Source organism: Adiantum capillus-veneris, chromosome 3 (genome assembly GCF_014529385.1).
Source record: "Adiantum capillus-veneris isolate H3 chromosome 3, ASM1452938v2, whole genome shotgun sequence".
Lineage (NCBI taxonomy): Eukaryota > Viridiplantae > Streptophyta > Polypodiopsida > Polypodiales > Pteridaceae > Adiantum > Adiantum capillus-veneris.
The window spans coordinates 75,327,904-75,349,704 of record NC_140933.1 but is presented as its reverse complement, the minus strand read 5'-3'; the positions used below and the strand labels follow the sequence as shown (position 1 = coordinate 75,349,704).

The following is a 21,801-nucleotide window of genomic DNA, read 5'->3' as shown; positions in this document are numbered from 1 at the left end:
GTCATTTTCAGCCACCGAAACAGTCCCGAAATTCAGCGATTAGAAGATCTCAGATTTCAGCCATCGTCGTCGTCGTCGTCGTCGTCGTCGTCGGCATAGACCAAGTTGCATAGTCCCTTGCATACGCATTGTACACCTTTGTGCAATCAAAGAATAGACCACTCTCGCCGACGAGAGTGGGGCCTTCGGAGGAGGGTTTTAGAAACTCTCAGTGTCGTATCTCTTGTCTCTCCTTCTCTCAGTCTCATTCACTTGCATGCACAATATCCACTCACTTTGTTCGTGACCACAACACTCTACAAGACGGAAAGCTCTCTCTTTCCATAAAGAACTAAAAGGAACCTTGAGCAATAAAGATCACTAATCTTGAGAAAATACAACATTCATTCCGTTGCACCTAACATTGGTATCAAAGCTTTGGAAGTGTTCTGCATTACTCAAGGAAAAGAACCACAAGATTTTTATTTTTATTTTTTTGCTTGTTGCGATCGCATGAACCCAAGTTTACTTGGGCGTGGCGATTCCTAATCGTGTTTTGTTGAAGAGTGACAGGAATCCCAAGAAAGAAGGGCTTGTCCAGCCTCCCCTTGTGTCTCTTTTCACTCATTGAGAGCGGACCGTGCACTTAGCGGCCGGCCAATCGACGTGAGGTTGGAAAAAGCAACCTTGGTGTAAGCGCAAGGCCACCAAGGGGTGCGCCCGTAGAAAGGAGTAGAACTCGGGTGAAGAGAAGATCCTTCTTCAACGCGATTTGCAAGCGAAAGAAAACCTCAAGACCTCAAGAACCTGTTACCATATACATGTGGTAGTGATGTGTGTGAACACACTAGGACCGCCGGGGCATTTTTTCCCTCTTTAGGAGGTTTTCTCCCCCGTGCATTGTATATACGCCCATCACTCTAGGGCTATCTATCTTTCCATTGCACACTAAGTAACATACTCTCTATTGTGTGCCTTGAGCTTCCTTCGTCTTCTCCAAGCTGTGTGTGTTTCTCTGCAACCCTAATTCCAACAATTGGTATCAGAGCAGGTCACGTCCTCCCGAGCTTAGTCGCCAGCTGCTCCAGCACACGCCTGCTCACTTTCTCCGATTTCAGTGAGCTTTGGCGAGCGTTCGCAGGTCGACAAATATTTTGGGAAAGATGGAAGAGCTTGGTCTGCTCAGAATTTTGATTTGGGCTCATTTCGGCCTCCGTTTCCACTACGGGCAGTACTGCACAGGCTATTTCGTCATTTTGTGCAGATTTTCTGTCAGTGCCGTTTTCTGCATAACAGGTGCCTTATAGTCTTCTACGGTTTGTGCTATATAGCACAAGTTGTTCCCGCTCCATTTCTCCTATTTTCGGGCAGTTTTCACATCAGGTGCAGCATTTACCATGGCTGACAACAACAACACAGATGTGTTCAAGATGTTTGCTGCTGAGGACAGGTTGGATGGGGACAACTACCCTATGTGGGCTTATATGATGCAACATGTTCTTGTATCAAAAGGTGTCTGGAACATTGTGCAGGGCATTGATGTACGTCCTGGTTCTGAAGATGTAGGCGATGTTGAGGATGTTGCAGGTCTTGCTGCAAGGATTGCAGTTGTTAGAGTTGTTTTGCCTACGACAGAACAAGCTCATTGGGATGTTAAGGATGCGCAGGCTCATGCATTGATTGCGTTGTCTGTGAAGCGCACCATTATTCCTCACATCCGTTCAGCAAAATCTGCAAAACAGGCTTGGGATATTCTAGCAGGTCTTTATGCAAGCCGCAATGAGGCTAAAATTGCTTTGCTGCGTAAAGAGCTGGAGTCGAAGATTATGCATGAGGAAGATGATATGGACACTTTCCTTGCTAGTGTCAAGGATATCAATGAGCAACTCATTTCTGCACGTGAAGTCATTTCGGACAATTCCCTTGTGCAGACTGTTCTTGATGCCTTACCAGATTCCTACCAGACTTTTGCTAGTACTTGGAGACTCATGACCCAAGGAAATCCTGAAGTTGTCAAGTTTGATGCATTATGCACATTGCTGTTGCAAGAGTCACTTTCTAGAAAAAACAGGACTAGGCAGCGTGCAGTTGAACAGGCTTTTATTGCTTCTCAAAGAAAGGGTGGTAACAGTAATGCAGCCACTTCTTATGGTTCTGCTGCGAGTGGCAAAAATTCTGTTCCTAATGCTTCTGCTGGCAACAATTCGTCTGGCAATTCTGGTGATAAGGGCAAAAAGAAGATGCGTTGCCATTATTGTAAAGCTAATGATCACTTGATCAAGTCGTATCCTAAGTTGAAGGCCAAAGAGGCTAAGAAGAAAGAGGGTGGTTCCACTGCAAATGTTGGTTCCACTACAAATGCAGCCATTGTTGAGTTTTCTGTGAAAGGAGATTGTGATGCTGATGTTGATGCAGAATGGGCTTTTAGCGCAGAGTGCACTTACAATCCTGCTGTCCATGATGCATGCTTGTCAGTTGCTGCAGATTCACATGTGTGGTATTTCGACAGTGGTGCTACAAAGCACATTACCTCACATCGTGAATTGTTTACCTCTCTCGAGTCTATCCCTCATGGGAATTCAGTCACTTGTGCCAACAACGCCTCTTATCCAGTTCAGGGAGTTGGAAAGATTGTGCTCACTGCTGCTAATGGCAGTTCCTTCACACTTGTTGATGCACTTTATGTACCTGGGATCAAGAAGAATCTCTTGTCTGTATCCGCACTTGCTAGACTTGGACTTGTAGTCAAATTTGTGGATGACAGATGTACAGTTCATGATCTCAGTTTTGGTGATGAAATTGTTGCATCTGGGCTTTTGTGCCGTGGGCTGTATAAGCTCACTTTGTATGACAAGTGTGGACAAAATTTTGCAAATGCTGTTGCAGATTCAAGGGCTATTTCAGATGCAAAACTTTGGCATGCACGTTTTGGTCATCTGAATTTTGCCAGTTTGCTGCGTTTGCAGAAATCTGATATGGTTGCTTCTTTGCCGCCTCTTGAAGCACCTGTCAAACATGTTTGTGAAGGCTGTATTCTTGGTAAAATGCAGCGTTCTAAGTTTCCAAAGGATGGTTCAGTTAGGGCCACATGCAGGTTGCAGCTTGTGCATAGTGATGTTTGTGGGCCCATGCAAACTCCGTCCTTGGGCAATTACCTGTACTTCGTGACTTTCATTGATGATTACTCCAGGCATGCATGGGTATTTCCGCTTAAAGCGAAGTCCGAAGTTTTTATGTGCTTCAAACAATTTTTGGCTATGGCTGAAAATGTCTCAAAATGTACTATGGACACCCTCCGTTCCGATCGAGGGGGGGAGTATATGTCTCATGAATTTAATGCATTTCTGGCTAGTCGTGGGATAAAACACCAATGTACAATGCCTTATACACCTCAGCAAAATGGTGTTGCTGAGAGGAAAAACAAGTCACTAACGGAAATGGCATGATGTATGGTCAAAAGTCAAGCTTTGCCGCATTCTTTTTGGCTTGAGGCCATCATGTGTGCCACTTATGTACTTAACAGGTGTCCTACGAAAGCTTTGCAGTCTATTACTCCATATGAAGCATGGCATGATAGAAAACCTTCTATTGAGCACATGCGTGTTTTTGGCTGTTTGGCATATGCTTTGGTGCCACAAGTGCAGCGCAGAAAATTGGATGATAAGGCTGTCAAATGTATTTTTGTTGGTTATAGTGCTGAAAGCAAAGGTTACAGGTTGTATCATCCGCAAACAAAACGTATTCTGGTTTCACGGGATGTAGTGTTTGTGGAAGACTCTGTTCAGCCCTTGCTGTCATGTACTAGAGACAGTAATGTAAGCTCACAGGACATTTATGACACTTTGTTGCCTCTTTTCAGTGGTGGAAATATGAATGTAAGTTCCAATGAGGCAAATGTACAGCCTATGGGGGTTTCTGAAAATGTTTTAGAACAGCCTATTACTGATGCAGATGTACATGATGTACTTGATGAGGAAAGGGCTGAAAATGAGCAAGCTAGAGGTATGCCAAAATGGCTGGTGCACACTTTGCGTGACAGTAAATTGGATGCACCTTTATCTAGTCGTACTCGTTCAGGCTCTCGCCATGCATCTTATGCATCAGATTGTTATGCTTTGGCTGTGTCTAGTTTACATGATGTTGAGGAGCCTCTGTCTTTTGATGAAGCACAGAATTCAAAAAATTGGATTGCTGCCATGAAATCAGAATATGATGCACTTATGGAGAATGACACATGGACTTTATGTGATTTGCCTCCTGGCAAAAAGGCCATTGGTACGAAGTGGGTTTACAAGTTGAAACGCAAGCCGGATGGTGAGATCGATCGCCATAAGGCTCGACTTGTTGCAAAGGGTTATGCACAACAAAAAGGCATAGATTATGAAGAGACTTTTGCTCCCACTTGTCGTATGACTACTGTGCGTTTTCTATGTGCATTGGCAGCTCATTTTGGTTGGGATGTACATCAATCAGACATTGTTACTGCTTTCTTGAATGGTGACATATTTGAGGAAGTTTATGTAACGCAGCCTCGCGGTTTTGTCATAAAAGGACAAGAAGACAAAGTGTGCAAATGTAAAAAGGCTTTGTATGGGTTGAAGCAATCTCCTCGTGCTTGGTATGAGAAAGCTAACACTCATTTGGTTAAACGAGGCTTTCGTAACAGTCCAACAAAAAGCACAGAGTATGTAAAGCGTGAGGATGATGTATTTCTCATTGTGGTTCTTTATGTTGATGATTTGCTGATCACTAGACCAAATAAGAGACATATTGCTGAATTTAAGGCTGATTTGAATGCTACTTTCAAGATAAAAGATTTGGGGTTGTTGCATCATTACTTGGGTATACAGTTTAAGTAGTGTGATGGTGGTATTGCCTTGTGTCAGAAAAGTTACATAGAGACATTGCTATGTAAGTTTGGACTTGAGGATTGCAAACCTATTGCCACTCCCATGGAAACAGGTTTGAAGTTGAGTCTACATGATGCTGGCGATCCTGCTGATGTCACTCTTTACCAAACTGCTGTTGGCTGCCTCATTTATGTATGCAACACGAGGCCACATATTCAGTTTGCAGTCTCGCAGGTCAGCAGATTTATGCATAGCCCAGGGTCTAAGCATTGGCAGGCTGTCAAGAGGATTTTCCGCTACCTTAGTGGCACTTTACATCTTGGCTTGTTTTATCCCAAGGGGGGATCATTGCCGCCAGACTTACATGCTTTTTCGGACTCAAATTGGGCTGGTTGTTTTGACACGCGAGTGTCCACAAGTGGTTTTTGTTTCATGCTTGGCAGTTCATGTATATCATGGTTGAGCAAGAAGCAACCTACTGTGGCCACTTCGAGTTGTGAGGCTGAGTACAGGGCAGTCTTCACAGCTACGGTTGAGTGTGTATGGCTCAGACGCCTTATGGCTGACTTGGGTGTTGGACAGGACACTGCCAACACTATCTACACTGACAGTCAGAGCGCATTGGCAGTTGCGAGGAACCCAGTTTTTCATGCTCGCACAAAGCACATTGAGGTGCATTACCACTATGTCAGGGAGAGGCTCTCAGCAGGAGAGATCAGCTTGGCTTATGTGCCAACACAGGACAACCTTGCAGATCTTTTCACAAAGGCATTGTCTCGTGAGAAGCTTGAAGCTTTCCGCAAAGCTTTGGGCTTACTCCCCTTTGTGGACTGATCCCGTCCTCAGGGCATGGCACTTCCCTTTACTCATGTGCCAGCTCTCGTTCACCGCATCACTCCAGGGGGGATTTGTTACCATATACATGTGGTAGTGATGTGTGTGAACACACTAGGACCGCCGGGGCATTTTTTCCCTCTTTAGGAGGTTTTTTCCCCCGTGCATTGTATATACGCCCATCACTCTAGGGCTATCTATCTTTCCATTGCACACTAAGTAACATACTCTCTATTGTGTGCCTTGAGCTTCCTTCGTCTTCTCCAAGCTGTGTGTGTTTCTCTGCAACCCTAATTCCAACAGAACCCAAGACCCTCAAGACTCAAGAACCTCAAGAACTCATGTTCCTCGTGAACTTAAGAACCCAAGATCCCCAAGAACCCAAGTTCCTCATGAACTTAAGAACCCAAGACCACACGAACCCACAAGAACCACGATTGCAGGATGATCATCACTCGAAGCGGATTGGATACTTCGCTTGAAAGTGATGAGCATGAGAGAGGCGAAGAAGAATTTTCCTCACCAGGAGGTTTTTCCGACCCTTCCCCATCTACGACAAAGATTGCACGATTCCTATGGAGGAGTTAGACCAAGAAAGAGAAGCAGAAAGAAAGGCTTACGAAGAACGAAGGGCAGCCATAGATCATGAATACAAAGAAGGAATGGCAACCATAGCGCGTGAGAGAGAGCAAGCTCGCTTGGAAGCCAAAGCAAGAGAAGCAGAATTTGATCGCGAGAACAAAGAAATGCAAGCCAAGTTTGATCGCGAGAACAAAGAAATAAGGCAAGAGATGTTACGACTCTTTTCTAAAATACAGGCACAGATTCAACAAGATAGGGAAAAGGAGACTCTCTCAATCTATTCTTCTCCAAAGCATGATACACAGGATTTGCATGATTGTATGAAGCATGATGATGATTTGAATGATATTGCTAAGCATGATGATTTGAATGACAATGATTTGCATGATGATTTGGATGCCAATGATTTGGATGACAATGACAAGTATGATGATTTGCATAATCAAGATGTGATTGTTCACAAGACTGATGTGTTAGTGGATGCTTTTCCTAGCGAAACTAACCTCGCAGATTCGATCAATCACGAAGATCCGATCTTGGCTTTCGAGTCAAGGTCTAAAGAACCCCCACAGGACGATTCGATCATTCAAGACGAACCGATCTTGGCTCTCAAGCCTTGGTCCAAAGAACCATCACAGGAAGTATTATGTGTTCCCATGATTGATACGCACGCATTGTTCGAGTGTTTCATTCGTGAAGGTTTCCTGTATTTTAGTCAGCATCGTTATGTGATCCCTTTTCCTAGGCATGACATATTGTATGTTGAGCACGTTTCTCTCATGGATGAGCACCAATGTATGCGGATTGTTCATGAAAAGTTGAAAAGTTTGTATGTCAGGAAGTCACATTCCATGTCTCTTCCTTGGCATGACACAGTTTCCGAAAGAGCACATGATAGTATGATCATCGAGCACAGTTGATTGATTTCGATCACACAGAAAAGATTCGACCGCATTGTTTGCATGTGTTTGAAGAACGGGTTGTCACTCCATCTCTATGTTCATCTACATTGCATACACAGTCTTTAGCGAAGACAAGATTTTTTTCCTTCACTTTACATGGAATAGGTATGTTCATGGTTTTGTGTTGGAGATTGTTTCAGCAATTTTCAGCCATGGAGATTCTTGAAGACGACAGAAGCAGGACTCTAGACGAAGTTGAAGCAAGAAAGGAGATTCAAAAGACTTTCAGTCGCTTTCGGCGCAGCCCAAAGAAGCAAGCGTTGCAGACCTTTATGAAGTTCAAGTACGGCACGACCCACACATCAGAGTGGGCCGACGAAGAGTCCCTTCCAAGATTCCGGATGCTGTTGGCGATCTCCCTCGACGCCATACAGTTCGGTACCAGTACCTCACTTTGAAAAGGAGGGGATGTCACGTGACACATCCCAACCCTATGTGTCCGTGGACAAGCTACACCACAGCAGGATTCAGTCGGTTCAATCAAGTCTAGATTAGCAGTGATCTAGCACTTTTGTGAGTCTATTCGTAGACCGTGCATGCCCAATCACTTAGCATAGCTGCATATCATCCGGTTGCACACAGCATGATCATCGGAATTCCCATCAGAATCCATTAGCATCAGTTAGGGAAATTTTCCAATGCATTTAGCCTATTTTCCTTTCTATTGGAATTTTCACTTATTATTTTTAAGTGACTTTCCAACAAAAGTAGATAGGGCAATTTTGCTAAATTTCTATATAAGCAAACCCAAGTTAGCACTAAATGACAGAAGAGGCAGCAGGAGCACCTTGCTCAACAGGCAACTTCTCAGCAAGACCAATCCCCGCGACTACTCTGGCGTTTTCTCCACAGAAGACCTAGCATTTTTGCATCAGATCAGCCTTGGCGATTTGTGCACAGCAGATCAGCCCCGGCGTCATCACGACACAGCAGATCAGCCTAGCGTTTTTGCATTTGCAGAACCCCAGCGACAGAAGGACCAATTTCAGCCCCTGGCGTTTTTGGATTTCAGCAGCAAATTAAGACCGGCATTATTCACCGAAAGTGTAGCAGATTCAGCCCGTAAAGACCATCAATTTTCAGCCCTAAGAAACCTCATTTTTCAGCCAAGAAAACACAGCCAAAACAGTCATTTTCAGCCACCGAAACAGTCCCGAAATTCAGCGATTAGAAGATCTCAGATTTCAGCCATCGTCGTCGTCATCGTTGTCGTCGTCGTCGTCGTCATCGGCATAGACCAAGTTGCATAGTCCATTGCATACACATTGTACACCTTTGTGCAATCAAAGAATAGACCACTCTCGCCGACGAGAGTGGGGCCTTCGGAGGAGGGTTTTACAAACTCTCGGTGTCGTATCTCTTCTCTCTCCTTCTCTCAGTCTCATTCACTTGCACGCACAATATCCACTCACTTTGTTCGTGACCACAACACTCTACAAGACAGAAAGCTCTCTCTTTCCATAAAGAACTAAAAGGAACCTTGAGCAATAAAGATCACTAATCTTGAGAAAATACAACATTCATTCCGCTGCACCTAACACCATGTCATGAAGTAGCTTATCCACGTACACATAGGGTTAGATGTGCACGTGACAACCAAAGTTAGCACACCAAGCCAACAAGACAATGAACAAAGCCAAGATCACCTAGGATTAGCCAAGTTTATCTCCAACCTGTTACAATAAACACTACCATATAGTGGACCCTGCCAGACCATTCACTATAGAAATAAAAATACCCAGTACTATAAGTCTAAAACCAGCAAGTGGTGTTTAAGAAAGTTCAAAAATTAATCTTCCTAACCAGTACACCATACCCAAATAGAACTAGGTTAAGAGAATAGAATCCAGTACCCAGCAAAAAAGACCAGCAACAGCCTGAGAAAAGGATTCAAAGACCAGCAAAATTCTTAGAGTTTTGGCATCTCAGGTGAACTGCCCAATGTGATCCCATTATTTGTACGGTGCAGCGGAAGTGAGTGTTGAACTTTGTTCAAGATGAGTGCTCCGAACTATGCTCAAGGGTTCCTTTTGAAGTCGCGGAGCGGAGCGTGGGTCGACTCTCTCACACACACACACACAGTGAGCTTACACAGTACAGTACGCAGAGAACTGTTAGAAGGGTTATCTCCCAATTAACTTAGTATTCACAAAGTATATGTGAGTATATACAAAGAGTTAGAGGTAAGTGAGTTAAGCGGGCGGCCGGCCATATCCGCATAAGAGGCCACTTGGGCTTTAATCCCAACAACCTCCCACTTAAAGTCCAATGTGGCACTTTAAGTAACTGTAAATCTATGAACATAAATATACAAAGATTTACATGGCTGTCATCTATCCAATGCCCAATAACTCACGACAATGCACAAAGCCCTCTCCTGGAAGTCCCTTTGTGAGTAGATCAGCAGGATTGTCCTTGGTGTGGATCTTCAGCAGTTGTATCTGCTTGTCTTCAAGTACTTCCCTAATGAAGTGATATTTGACATCAATATGCTTAGTCTTCGAATGGAACACTGGATTCTTTGCCAATTGTATAACACTTTGACTATCACAATATAACTCTGGCATATCTACTTTGATTCCCAAGTCTGCAACCAATCTACCAAGCCAAATAGCTTCTTTGCATGCCTCATTTGCTGCAACATACTCAGCTTCTGTAGTAGACTGCGTAACACAATCTTGTAATCGAGATCGCCATGATGTGGCACCTCCAGCCAATGTAAAGACATAGCCTGATGTAGATCTCCTCTTATCCAAGTCTCCTGCATAATCTGAGTCAGTGTATCCTCTGACACTCAAATCCTGACTACCATAGCATATGCGCACACTCTTTGTATGTTTTAAGTATCTCATGATACCTTTCACTGCCTCCCAATGTTTCTTGCCGGGATTTGACATATATCTGCTAACCACTCCCACTGCAAATGCAATATCCGGACGTGTAGCAATCATTGCATACATCAAACTACCCACTGCAGACGCATATGGAATCTTATCCATTTCAGCCTTTTCTTCCTCAGACACAGGACAATCTTGTTTGCTAAGTTTCATATATGGTGGCAATGGAACACTCAATGTCTTTCCCTTCTCCATATTGAAACGTTGCAAAACCTTGTCAATATACTCTGTTTGACATAACCAAATCAACTTCTTTGATCTGTCTCTCTCAATGCGCATACCAAGTATATGACTTGCCTCACCCATGTCTTTCATGTCAAACGATTTTGCCATCTTTGACTTCAAAGCTGAAATTTCTTCCAAGGGTTTACCAGCAATCAACATGTCATCCACATACAAAATAAGGATCAGCCAACTGCCATCCTTAGCCTTCTTTGTATATAGACAGTGATCAAACTCACTACGTTTGTAGCCTTGAGAAAGCATAAACTGGTGGAACTTATGGTACCATGCCCTCGGTGATTGTTTTAAGCCATAAAGACTCTTTAACAACTGGCATACCAAATGTTCCATGCCTTTCTCAACAAACCCTTCTGGCTGCTGCATGTAAATTTCCACATCTAAATCACCATGCAAGAACGCTGTCTTGACATCCATTTGGTGCAACACCAAATCCAATATAGCAACCAATGCAAGAAAGCATCTCAATGTAGTCATCTTGACCACTGGAGAGAAGACTTCATCAAAGTCAATGCCTTGTTCTTGCTTAAAGCCCTTGGCAACAAGCCTTGCTTTGTACTTTGGCTGACTATCATGAGCGGTGATCTTATACTTGTAAACCCATTTACAAGGTAGAGCCTTTTTGCCCTGTGGTAATTTAACCAACTTCCATGTCTGGTTTTTATGCAGAGCTGTCATCTCTGACAGCATGGCCAACTGCCATTTTTTCGAGTCAACCACTTGTAATGCTTCCTTGTAACAAGATGGTTCTCCGCAATCTGTGAGCATGACATAATTTAGAGATGGCACATAACGATCAGGTGGTTTGGAGACACGCTCATAACGTCTCACCACAACTGATTCTGCCTCTCTAGCCACTATAGACTGTTCCTGAGCCTGACCATGCTCTCTTGATGTGCTAGCACTAGGTCCATCTTCCCTGAAGACAACTCTTCTGATCTCCTCTGTCTTCTCTGGCTTAGCGTGAAACTTGGCTTCATTGAAATGCACATCATTGCTACGAATAAGCTTTCTGGACTCAGGATCCCAAAGCTGGTAACCCATCTCGCCCGATTCTCCGTAGCCAAGAAATATACACTTCTTGCTCTTTGGTTCTAACTTATTTCTGAACTCCTTAGGAATATGGCTATAAGCTTCACAACCAAAGACTCTGAGATGCTTATACGAAGGTGCCTTGCTTGTCCATAGCATCTCGGCCACTGCACTCTTATCCAGAACCCTACTAGGAGACCTGTTGATCAAATGGACTGCTGTAGCCACTGCTTCCGCCCAAAATCCATCAGGCAACTCAGCATTTGACAACATGCTTCTGACCTTCTCTTGTATGGTCCTATTCATACGTTCTGCAACCCCATTCTGTGAAGGATTATATGGTGCAGTAAGTTCCCGCTTAATCCCTTTTGCTTCACAAAAGTCTTGAAAAGCTTTGGAAACGTACTCTCCACCATTGTCAGTTCTCAAGCACTTCAGCTTCTGACCACTCTGATTCTCCACCAGCTGCAAGAATGTCTTAAAGACCTTGAGCACCTCATCCTTGTGCTTCAAGAAGTAAACCCATACTTTGCGAGAATAGTCATCTATGAATGTACAAAAGTACGCTGCTCCCCCTAGTGACAAACTAGGCATTGGTCCGCATAGATCACTGTGTACAAGAGCTAACCGTTCGTCCCTACGATTCCTCTTTGATCTGTGCGGTTCCTGTGTTTGCTTACCATAAACACAATGCTCACAAAACTCGAAATCTTAAAATGAAAAGCCAGGCAAATAACCATAATGAGAAAGTATTTCCATTCCTCTCTTTGACATATGTCCCAACCTACGATGCCACAGTGACACACTTGGCTGCTCAATCACATTAATTACATGGTTTTTAACCTCTGAAACATGTAAAGTGTACAGAGTTCCTGACTTGCTGCCATGTGCTACAGTCATGGAACCTTTGGAGATCTTCCAAGCGCTGTTCCCAAAAACTGTCACATAACCCGCCTCATCCAACTTCCCTGTACTAATCAAGCTCTTTCGGATTGCTGGAACATGTCTGACATTCTTGAGCCATAAAGAAGAGCCATTCTGAAACTTCAACTGCACATCTCCCACTCCAAGTATGTCACAAACCTGCTCATTGCCAAGTCTGACATAATCTTTAGTAGCCACATATGATGTAAACCACTCTTTGTGCGGAGAAACATGTAAAGATACCCCTGAGTCGATAATCCAATCACTCATAGCATGTCCATCCTCTGCAGTCAAGAAAACAGAATCAAGATTGCTTGTAAGGAAGATGTCACCAGCTGCTATACCAGAATCACTGTCTGAACCAGATCTTGTGACATTCACCTCTTCAATCTTCACCGAACTTTTCTTTTCATCTTGCTCAGAACTCTTTGTTTTTCCTTTTTCTTGTTTCCACTTCGTACAGTCTCGCTTCATGTGACCCTTCTTGCCACAATGGTAGCATTCTATGTCATCCTTTGACTTCGAATCACGAGACTTACTTCGGTTTTGTGCCTTCTTACCCTTCTTCTCTTTAAACTGTTGTCTCCCTCGAACGACCAAAGAACTATTGCCTTTGCCTTTGTCAATGTTCTTCCTGTTCACTTCCTCTGTGAGCAAGCTGCCTTCTACATTGGCACTTGTAAGACCTTCTGGCGCGACAGAATTGCTTAACGCTGTACGAAAAGTATCCCAACTGTCTGGCAAAGTGATTAAGAGAAACATAGCCTTCACTGAATCTGGAAAGACTATCTCCTATGCTGTTAACTGGCTGAAAATTGTGTGAAATTCATTCAGATGATTTGACATGGCTGTCCCTTCCTTCATCTTCAAATCCACCAATTTCTTGAGCCAATAAATCTGAGAAGCAGCACTTTGTTTCTCGTACATACCACATAGCTTTTGCCATACGCCATACGCAGTAGTCTCTTCTGCTACGTTGAAGTAAACATTTTCTGTCAGTGTCAGCATGAGTGTGGAACAAGCTAACTCGTCAAGCTCTTCCCACTCATCTTCAGCCATACCTTCTGGTCTCTCCCCTTTGAGCTTCAGTGGCTTCACTTGTTTTTTCTGCACCAAAACCTGCCAAATCTGCTTCTTCCAGAATGGAAAGTTTGTGCCATCCAGCTTCTTTATGTTGTAAAGAGTCTCACTTTGAGAAGATGCCATATCTGCCAAACTGTTTACTCCTGAGAAAAATCCGGCAGAATTTTCCCTGTAAACTAGCCTCTGTACATAGTAAACAAGCTGTAATCAACAAGCTGAACACCTCTCCTCAGGAACTGTCAGTATTTTGAAAATTTTTGACAGAGTCTCCCTTGTAAACTGAGCTCTGGGAACCAAAAGATAGCTAAAAAACAATCATAAATAGCTGACCAGTGACAAATCTAAAAAATCTCTGTAATATGCTGTCCTGTAAGCATACACTGTCTCCTCTCTGGGCAAAGACAGAACCTGTATCTGTCTCAAGACCGAACTCTGAACAATGCCTCAACGGCCTGACGCATAAGATGCAATCCAATGTCTACACAAAGTCATACATCCTAAGGGATAAAAGTTGCCGAAGAGGATGCGTGTAGAGGGGAACTCCAGCAACCTAATCCACCTCACACTGGGTAACCCAGCCCCCAGAGCTTGGCTTCAAAAAACCTCACACACGACCCTCTCAGATGGCTCAGCAAACTGCCCAGAACTAGCATACATCCTATAATAGACCAATCACTGTCCTATGACCGCTGCGGCGGTCTGTCTGCTAACGTGACTCACAACTAGCAGACCCACAATCACAGTACATCAATCTACAATACATGCCAGTGGTGTCAAGCCGTCGTATGGCCACACCTCCCCTGGAACCTGGCAAGCACAAGAAGTAGCAATGCAGACTGCAATATATATATCTGACGATATATATGTGTACCTGGTCTATAGATGATGCTCTGAAGACTAATAAGTGATGTATGTCGATGCCGATATTGATGTCGACCACCTCCTGCTTGCCAATCTACACAAGACGGATTTCTTTGCGTTTGAAATCTATCTTCTGCTGTAGTGCTCAGAACGAAATTCTCAGGGCATAAACGGCTTCGAAAGGAGGGTAAAACCCCAGATCACCTGATGGAAACGCTCCCGGAACGCCGAGTGTGAATTTTCGAACTCCGGATCCAGAATCTGCCGAAAAAGTGTGCGCGCGCGCGATTGCGCAAATCCGCATTGAACCAAGGCTCTGATACCAATTGAAGTCGCGGAGCGGAGCGTGGGTCGACTCTCTCACACACACACACACAGTGAGCTTACACAATACAATACGCAAAGAGCTGTTAGAAGGGTTATCTCCTAATTAACTTAGTATTCACAAAGTATATGTGAGTATATACAAAGAGTTAGAGGTAAGTGAGTTAGGGGGGCGGCCTGCCATATCCGCATAAGAGGCCACTTGGGCTTTAATCCCAACACCTTTTACTTTAATCCCAACACCTTTTACTTACGGAAGGGAGAGCTTTCTGTTCCTTTAGTGAGAGAGTGCAATGGACACAAACAAAGTGGATGAACACTGTGAATGAAGGTGCTGAGATTGAGAGATAGAGAGAAGAATACGACACCAGAATGTTGTCAAACCCTTCTCCAAAGTCCACACTCTCTATGGCGAGGACGGTCTACTTATGATTGCACAAATCTCTACAATGCTTGGACTTGCCGATGATGAGGACGACGACGAGACAGGCTGAATCTGAGAATGCTAATGGCTGAAATCTGCGAATCTTTATGTGCTGAAATCTGACTCTATGTCGGTGACGATGTCGATGGCGACGATGCGACGACGATGCGCTGAAAACGCAGATGCTGAAATCTGCGTTTTTTGGGCTGAAACTGCAAACATCGCGAGATCTGACCGTGCGGCGAGGATCTGTTGCAGGAAGGTGAGATCTGCGATGTTCGGGGGTCGTTCTGTTGTGCCTAACTGCTGAAAACTGAAAACGCTGATGCTTCTAACTGTTCCGTCGCGAAGGATCTGCAAAACGCTAGGCTGGTATGCTGATCCAAAAACGCTAGGGTTGAAAATGGTTCCTGCTGCAAAAACGTTGTGAATCTGCTGGTGCAAACCACTAACGCTAGTGCTGATATGTACTTTGTTGTCGCCGGGTTGATGCAGATGCAAAAACGTTGGCTGATCTAGGTTCTTGATCCAAAAACGTTAGCTCATTTGCTGTGATGCAAAAACGCTAGAGAATCTTGGGGTCCTACTGAGAAGTTGCCTGTGAGCAAGCGCTCCTGCTGCCTCTTTTGCCAGAAAGTGCTAGCGCTAGGTTTCTATACATACAAACTTAGCGAAATTGCCCTACCCAGTTTCCAACAAAAGTCACTTAATAAATAAGTGAAAAATGTTCAAAATAGGAAAAATAGGTCTATGCACTGTAAAAATGCTACTGATGGGTTCTGATTGGAATCTGATGGTCATGCTATGTGCGAACAGACTCACAAAAGTGCCAAAACACTTCCTATTCTAGATTGACTTGATTAAACTGAACCCTGGTCATGCTGTAGCTTGTCCACGAAGGGTTGGATGTGTCACGTGACATCCCCTCCTTTTCAAAGTGAGATACTGGTACCAAACTGTATGGCGTCAAGGGAGATCGCCAACAGCGTCGGGAATCCTGAAAAGGATTCTTCGCCGGCCCACTCTGATGTGTGGGTTGTGCGATACTTGAACTCCATAAAGGTCTGCAAAGTCTTTTTCTTTGGGCTGCGCCGAAAGCGACACAAAATCTTTTGTGGCTTCTTCCATGCTTCAACTTCCTCTGTAGTCATGAGTCTACCTTCTTCAAGAATCTCCGAGAAAAAAAATTCATGAAACCACTTCGAACACAAAAACATGAACATACCCATTCCATGTAAAGTGATGGAAAAATACTATGCTTTCGAAGAAACTGTGCATGCAATGCAGATGAACAAAGTGATGGAGTGTCAAACCGTTCATCAAACACACGCAAACAATGGAATCGAAACTTGTCTTTCTCATCTAAATCAATCAATTGTGGCAAATCACAATGGAAATCCCTATGCTTGATGCTCAATCCTTCTTGTCCTCTTTCTACGACTGTGTCATGCCAAGGAAGAGACATGGAATGTAAATTCCTTGGGTGCAAACATTTCATCTTTTCATGAGTAATCCGCATACATCTGTGCTCATTCATGAGTGAATCGTGCTCAACGTACAATATGACATGCCTATGAAAAGGGATCACATAAAGACGCTGACTAAAAAACAGAAAACAATTACGAATAAAACACTCAATCAATGTGTGCTGACTAATCATGCGAACACATAATACTTCAAAGGGGGGTTCTGTGTGTGTATATATATATACACACACACACAGAACTCTTACCTCTTCTCTCTCATTTCCTCTCTTCGGGGAAATAAAAAGAACCATTATTCAAGCTAAGTTGCAATCATTAACACAAAGAAAGAAGTGAAGATTAGTGGAAGTGTAACGTCTAGATCATGTCACCATTTCAATTCCGTTGCACCTGACAGTGTTGGAATTGACTTTGGTAGGCAAAGGGAAATTCTTCTATCTCCAATATCACTTCTTTTATGATCATCCAATTTCAGAGGATGAGACCTAGAGGTGGAGCGTGCGATGTCGGATGCCGACTGACAATAGATTGAGGAGGTTTTGCTAGAGTGTGGATTACTCCATTTCCATGTTCTCTCTTCAACAACCATAGTGTCACATGTGGCCCTACAGATTCGATCACTCCCATGCCTTTTTGTGAGCTTGTCGATTTCCATAAAGCACCCAAGACTACTAATAATGCAAGATATGAGAAGTCACAAGCCATTAACAGGCGCCCACTAATTAAGTCGAAACGGGTTTAACCAAAATAAATCTAGGGCAAGCCCAATGCCAAAACAAGAGAGCCTAGCCTCACAAGGACGTGCATAGGCACAAAGAAGCTCTCACTGCCTAGATCTAGGAGTAAACTTAGGAGATGACCCTTGAAACTCTTTACAGTTTCTCTTTCGAAGAGCAGGTAGCAAAAGAGCCTCCCCTTTCTCGTCCTTCTGCATGTTTGCAATAAGAAACAAACACTCCTTTGAAATCTCTGTTTTCAAAACTTTTCTCTTGTCCTTGTCAAATATAAGAGACATTGAGAATTGCCAAACTCTTGGAACCAGAGACAGTAAGAAGAACCTTTCTATGTGCAGACGTTTCATACCTATGAAACTAAGAAGAGCATCTTGTTGTTTAAACAAAAAAGGGCTTCAAACACTTTCCAAGGTTAAGGACTCCTCTTGGTAATGTAAAGTATCGCTCCATAAAATCAAGAAACAATACTTCACAAAACAGCGCAAAGACCTCTCATTCATAGACTTCAACTTGTCAAAAAAGTCCATCTATTGTCACCACGTCATCCTCAACCAACGAAAAACCCCAACACACTCAATGGATCGCAATAAAATCATGGCCATCATCTCACATCATAAGCAGAACCCCTTTCCCAAAAACAGTACCTCAAACTCGGCACCTTCACCTTCATAGGTCGGCCAAATATTATAACTTTAATACTTCTTAACAAATAATATCCCACACGAACTTGGGCTTCAAGTTATAGACTCAAGTTTTCCATACTTTCCTTGGTCTCTACTAGATAACACACAGAATAAAAGTCGAAATAGCAAACAAAGATCCAGAAAAGGGGAATAAATATAAACCAAAATTAATTTTTTAATTGCAAGCTTCCACGAGCCTATAAGTTTGTCAATGCTCTAGCATGATTTAAAAATACCTGCCAGGCAATTCGATCAAGGTTCAATGTAAGTAGCAAGGTCCTAGCTCCTAACCTTGCAGCTGCAAGGGCTGCTTCACAGCCCGCATGTCCGCCTCCAACCACAACCACATCATAAACCTCATCTTCTTGTCCTGAAAATCATTCAGTCCTGAGAATTAGTATAACTAAAAATTAAAAAAACCAGGCATTGGTTGCTAACCTAGCTTTAATGAGCATGCAGTCTAGTACTTATAAGGTGACCCTCTACATAGAACTCAACAGCATTAAAAAATATCTGGCAACAACTTGAGCGGTACATTGGAACTTCGTTGAAATATGAAAAGAGTGCAAGAGGACACTGCATACATAAGTACATACTTTCTCTTTACATAACACACACTTATAAGGAGGCCAAATAAATCAACCGTGACAATTCTGTCTCATGCAAAGTTCTGCATTATGAAAAGTACAAGGAGCTACTTTGATGGTTGAAAAGCGAACTCTTTCAAATTTCATGTGCAGGAACTGTTGAATGCTAGTCACACTGCCAAAAAAAACATTGTGCGCACATGCAGAGCCAACATGGTGATCGAGATATATACACTGAGAATGTGACGAACCTGAAGAAAGTCATGAAAACTATGTGCAATGAAGTGAGTCTGATAACTTACTTGGCAGCTCAACGGGCGTGGTGACGGTGGTAGAAAAGCTTCTGATGTCATGGATGGAGGAGGTTCTGAATTGCAGAGGAGCTTGGTGACGGCGACGGAGGGAAACCGGGAGGCGGGAGTGGCGTAAGAAGGCATCGCCAGAAGCTCGGCGAGAAAGCAGTGCTCCTGACAGAAAGAAGGTCCGAAAATAGGATCCAGACGAAGCTCGCGGCGGCATCGTCAGTGGCTGCGAGCCCATTTTCACGAGGATGAGAAGCACTAAATGTATATATAAGGAGCGCTTTAGCGGGGTATCACGCGGGGGCAGGCAATGGGATGCCTCGTGATCATTTGACAGCCCCTTTTGGAGGTGGGACCTACGGCCGCTGTTTCAATGCGATTGAAGGTCGTTGATGGAGTTTGGGATCAAGAGAACAATCCAGGAGGAATCGGTTGAGGTTTGGGCCACCTACAGGAAATTAGGAGCAGCCTAGTTTGTGACAGCGCACAATGCAGGTTGTGGGGACCCGTTTGGTCTCTCTCTCTCTCTTTCACACACACACAGGTGGATGCGATTCGGGTTTCACTCGGGGATCACAATAGCAAGTGTGTGTGTGGAGATGATGGTGAGGAGCGCAGGTCCCTTGATGTAATCTCTCTCTCTCTCTCTCTCTCTCTCTCTCTCTCTCTCTCTCTCTCTCTCTCTCTCGTTGCAGGCTCGCAGCTTGACTCTTTCTCTCTTGCAAGAAAACAGACACCTTCAATCTCAACAATGTCACATCAATGTACTTCTTGCAATTTTGAGTTTACTTGCTTTGCATTTATTTTCTCAAAAATGAACCAAGTCGGTCCATCTTCCTTTTGAGGGTGTACCCACTGTGTGTGCATTGGGGTTTCAAGTTGAGTGGATAATCGAGAAAGATTGAAAGAGAAGTGTGTGGGGCTTCATATCCAAGTGATCCCCAAGGTATGCCGCTATTTTTGTGCGTTCTTGCATTGCCGAAATGGGCATTGCTATCATGTTTGTGTGTGTGTGTGTGTGTGTGTGTGTGTGTGTGTGTGTGTGTGTGTGTGTGTGTGTGTGTGTGAGAGAGAGAGAGAGAGAGAGAGATTGCACTTGAAGAATGAGTGGAGATATTGTTGGGTTCTTCTCGAGGGGATATAGATGAGCTTGACAAAAGGAAATGTGTGTGTGTGCGTGTGTGCGCGCGCACGTGCGTGTGTATGTGTGTAGCTGTTTTAAATTAATAAGTATACACAAAAGAACTTAATAGTTCAAGAGACAGATGGCTTTAGACGAGAGACACGGGGTAGCACAAAAACAACTGAGTGTTTGAATTATTTTTGTACATAGATGAGGTCTCATTCTAGTGTTTTTATACATGGTGTAGTCAGTATTGATTGTCTGGAGCATCAATGCCCGACAACAGCTAAGCCAAAAAAATTCCAAGAAAGGATAGTCCTCACCTGCATCCATTCAAACAAGACAACACATATGTTAGCTTTGAATACGTTTTACAAGTGTCGACGGATTATATCATTTGTTATCCATGTCCATCTTACAACCTCTTCAATAATTACCATCGTCCAAAGTAATCATGAATTCCTATTTTGCAAGGTATAAGGTGTATTTTGTTTCTTTTTAAGTTCATTTTGAACTTGTAATAAAAAAGTTCATCACTCTTTTAAGATACAAGTGAATTTAAACGGGTTTATAAATAAGGTTATTACATAGCCCAATTTTTAAGACTTAAAATAGTTATTTATATACATAAAGTTTTGATCAGAAGGCCGCTACCCCTTCTAATCCAAGTGTTTTTACTCCCAGTTTTATCCAAATCATTTTGTATCTTCATACCAATCCTTCCACTAGGTATATTGCCTTGGTTTTAAATTAGTCAAATGTTGCGGGGATGGGAATGGAGGGAGCTTTTGGAGGAAGCTTTTTCCAAATTTTTCTCAACTAACCAATTCAAAAGAAAATGCTCGCGCTTTGATCCAAAATCAGTTTTTGGAGTGAGTCAATCTGTGTGTGTGTGTGTGTGTGTGTGTGTGTGTGTGTGTGTGTGTGTGTGTGTGTGTGTGTGTGTGTGTGTGTGTGTGTGTGTGTGTATATAAGGGCTAGCCTATGGGTTGGAAGTTGAAATACAGAGGAAACGTACAATTGTTCTTTCAAAAATTATGGTCCTCTCTCTCTCTCTCTCTCTCTCTAAATGATGAGAACACTCCTCTGCTGGCCTCTGATTGTGTTTTACCCTCTCTTTCTGTATGGTGAGCTGATTTCATAGTTGGTGTGGTCACAAGATGGATGCATAGCGTAGGTAGATTTGTGTGAATGTGTCCCTAATGTGAGGCTAGAGATCATGCGCAAGCCCAGATTATTGGGCCCATCAAGTTTGGCCTGACTTGATTGAATGGCATCATTGGAAGAGGCACCATCAGGAGGCAATTGTGTAACGAAGCAGACCAATCCTTAACAATTAAAGGTTATGTAAGGCCTATGTTGTATATCAACATTGAATGGTCCCTTTTCTTGTTGTCGTAGGTGGCACCGTCGCAAAAGGCAGCAGGCTCTCTCTCTCTCTCTCTCTCTCTCTCTCTCTCTCTCTCTCTCTCTCTCTCTCTCTCTCTCTCTCTCTCTCTCTCTCTCTCTCTCTCTCTCTCTCTCTCTCTCTCTCTCTCTCTCTCTCTCAAGTGGGCACTAGCGCTCAGAAGCAGCGATTATCATCATAAGAACATCCTTAGGGTTCGACAAACTGATAATATTTTGTGTTTAGCTCCGACAATTCGCGGGTTCAGCTCTGGCCTCAGCCACATGCAGCACGCCACTGGCCTCCAACCTTCCTACGATTGCCTTTGACAGCCCTAGACCTCTATTCTTTCAACTATTCCTTACTCCTTGAAAGTTTTTCACATGTGTACAAAATTCTCCATGCGCAAAAATAGCCATTGCTCTCTCTCTCTCTCTCTCTCTCTCTCTCTCTCTCTCTCTCTCTCTCTCTCTCTCTCTCTCTCTCTCTCTCTCTCTCTCCCCCCCCAG

General features: G+C 43.5%; 1 protein-coding gene across 2 annotated transcripts in view; it reads right to left on the bottom strand.

Annotated features, from left to right (window-relative positions):
• Positions 1-19,035, bottom strand: part of LOC147461126 (glucose-inhibited division family A protein) — a 139,310-nt gene extending 120,275 nt beyond the window's left edge. For both annotated transcript variants that reach the window (XM_086508743.1, XM_086508744.1), the window contains exons 1-2: positions 18,783-19,035; positions 18,130-18,263 (exon numbers count right to left, since the gene is read on the bottom strand). In XM_086508743.1, the coding sequence (XP_086364869.1) occupies positions 18,130-18,263; positions 18,783-19,020 (372 nt within the window). In that variant the 5' untranslated portion in view covers positions 19,021-19,035. The remainder of the gene's footprint in view (positions 1-18,129; positions 18,264-18,782) is intronic.
• Positions 19,036-21,801: the final 2,766 nt, after the last annotated feature.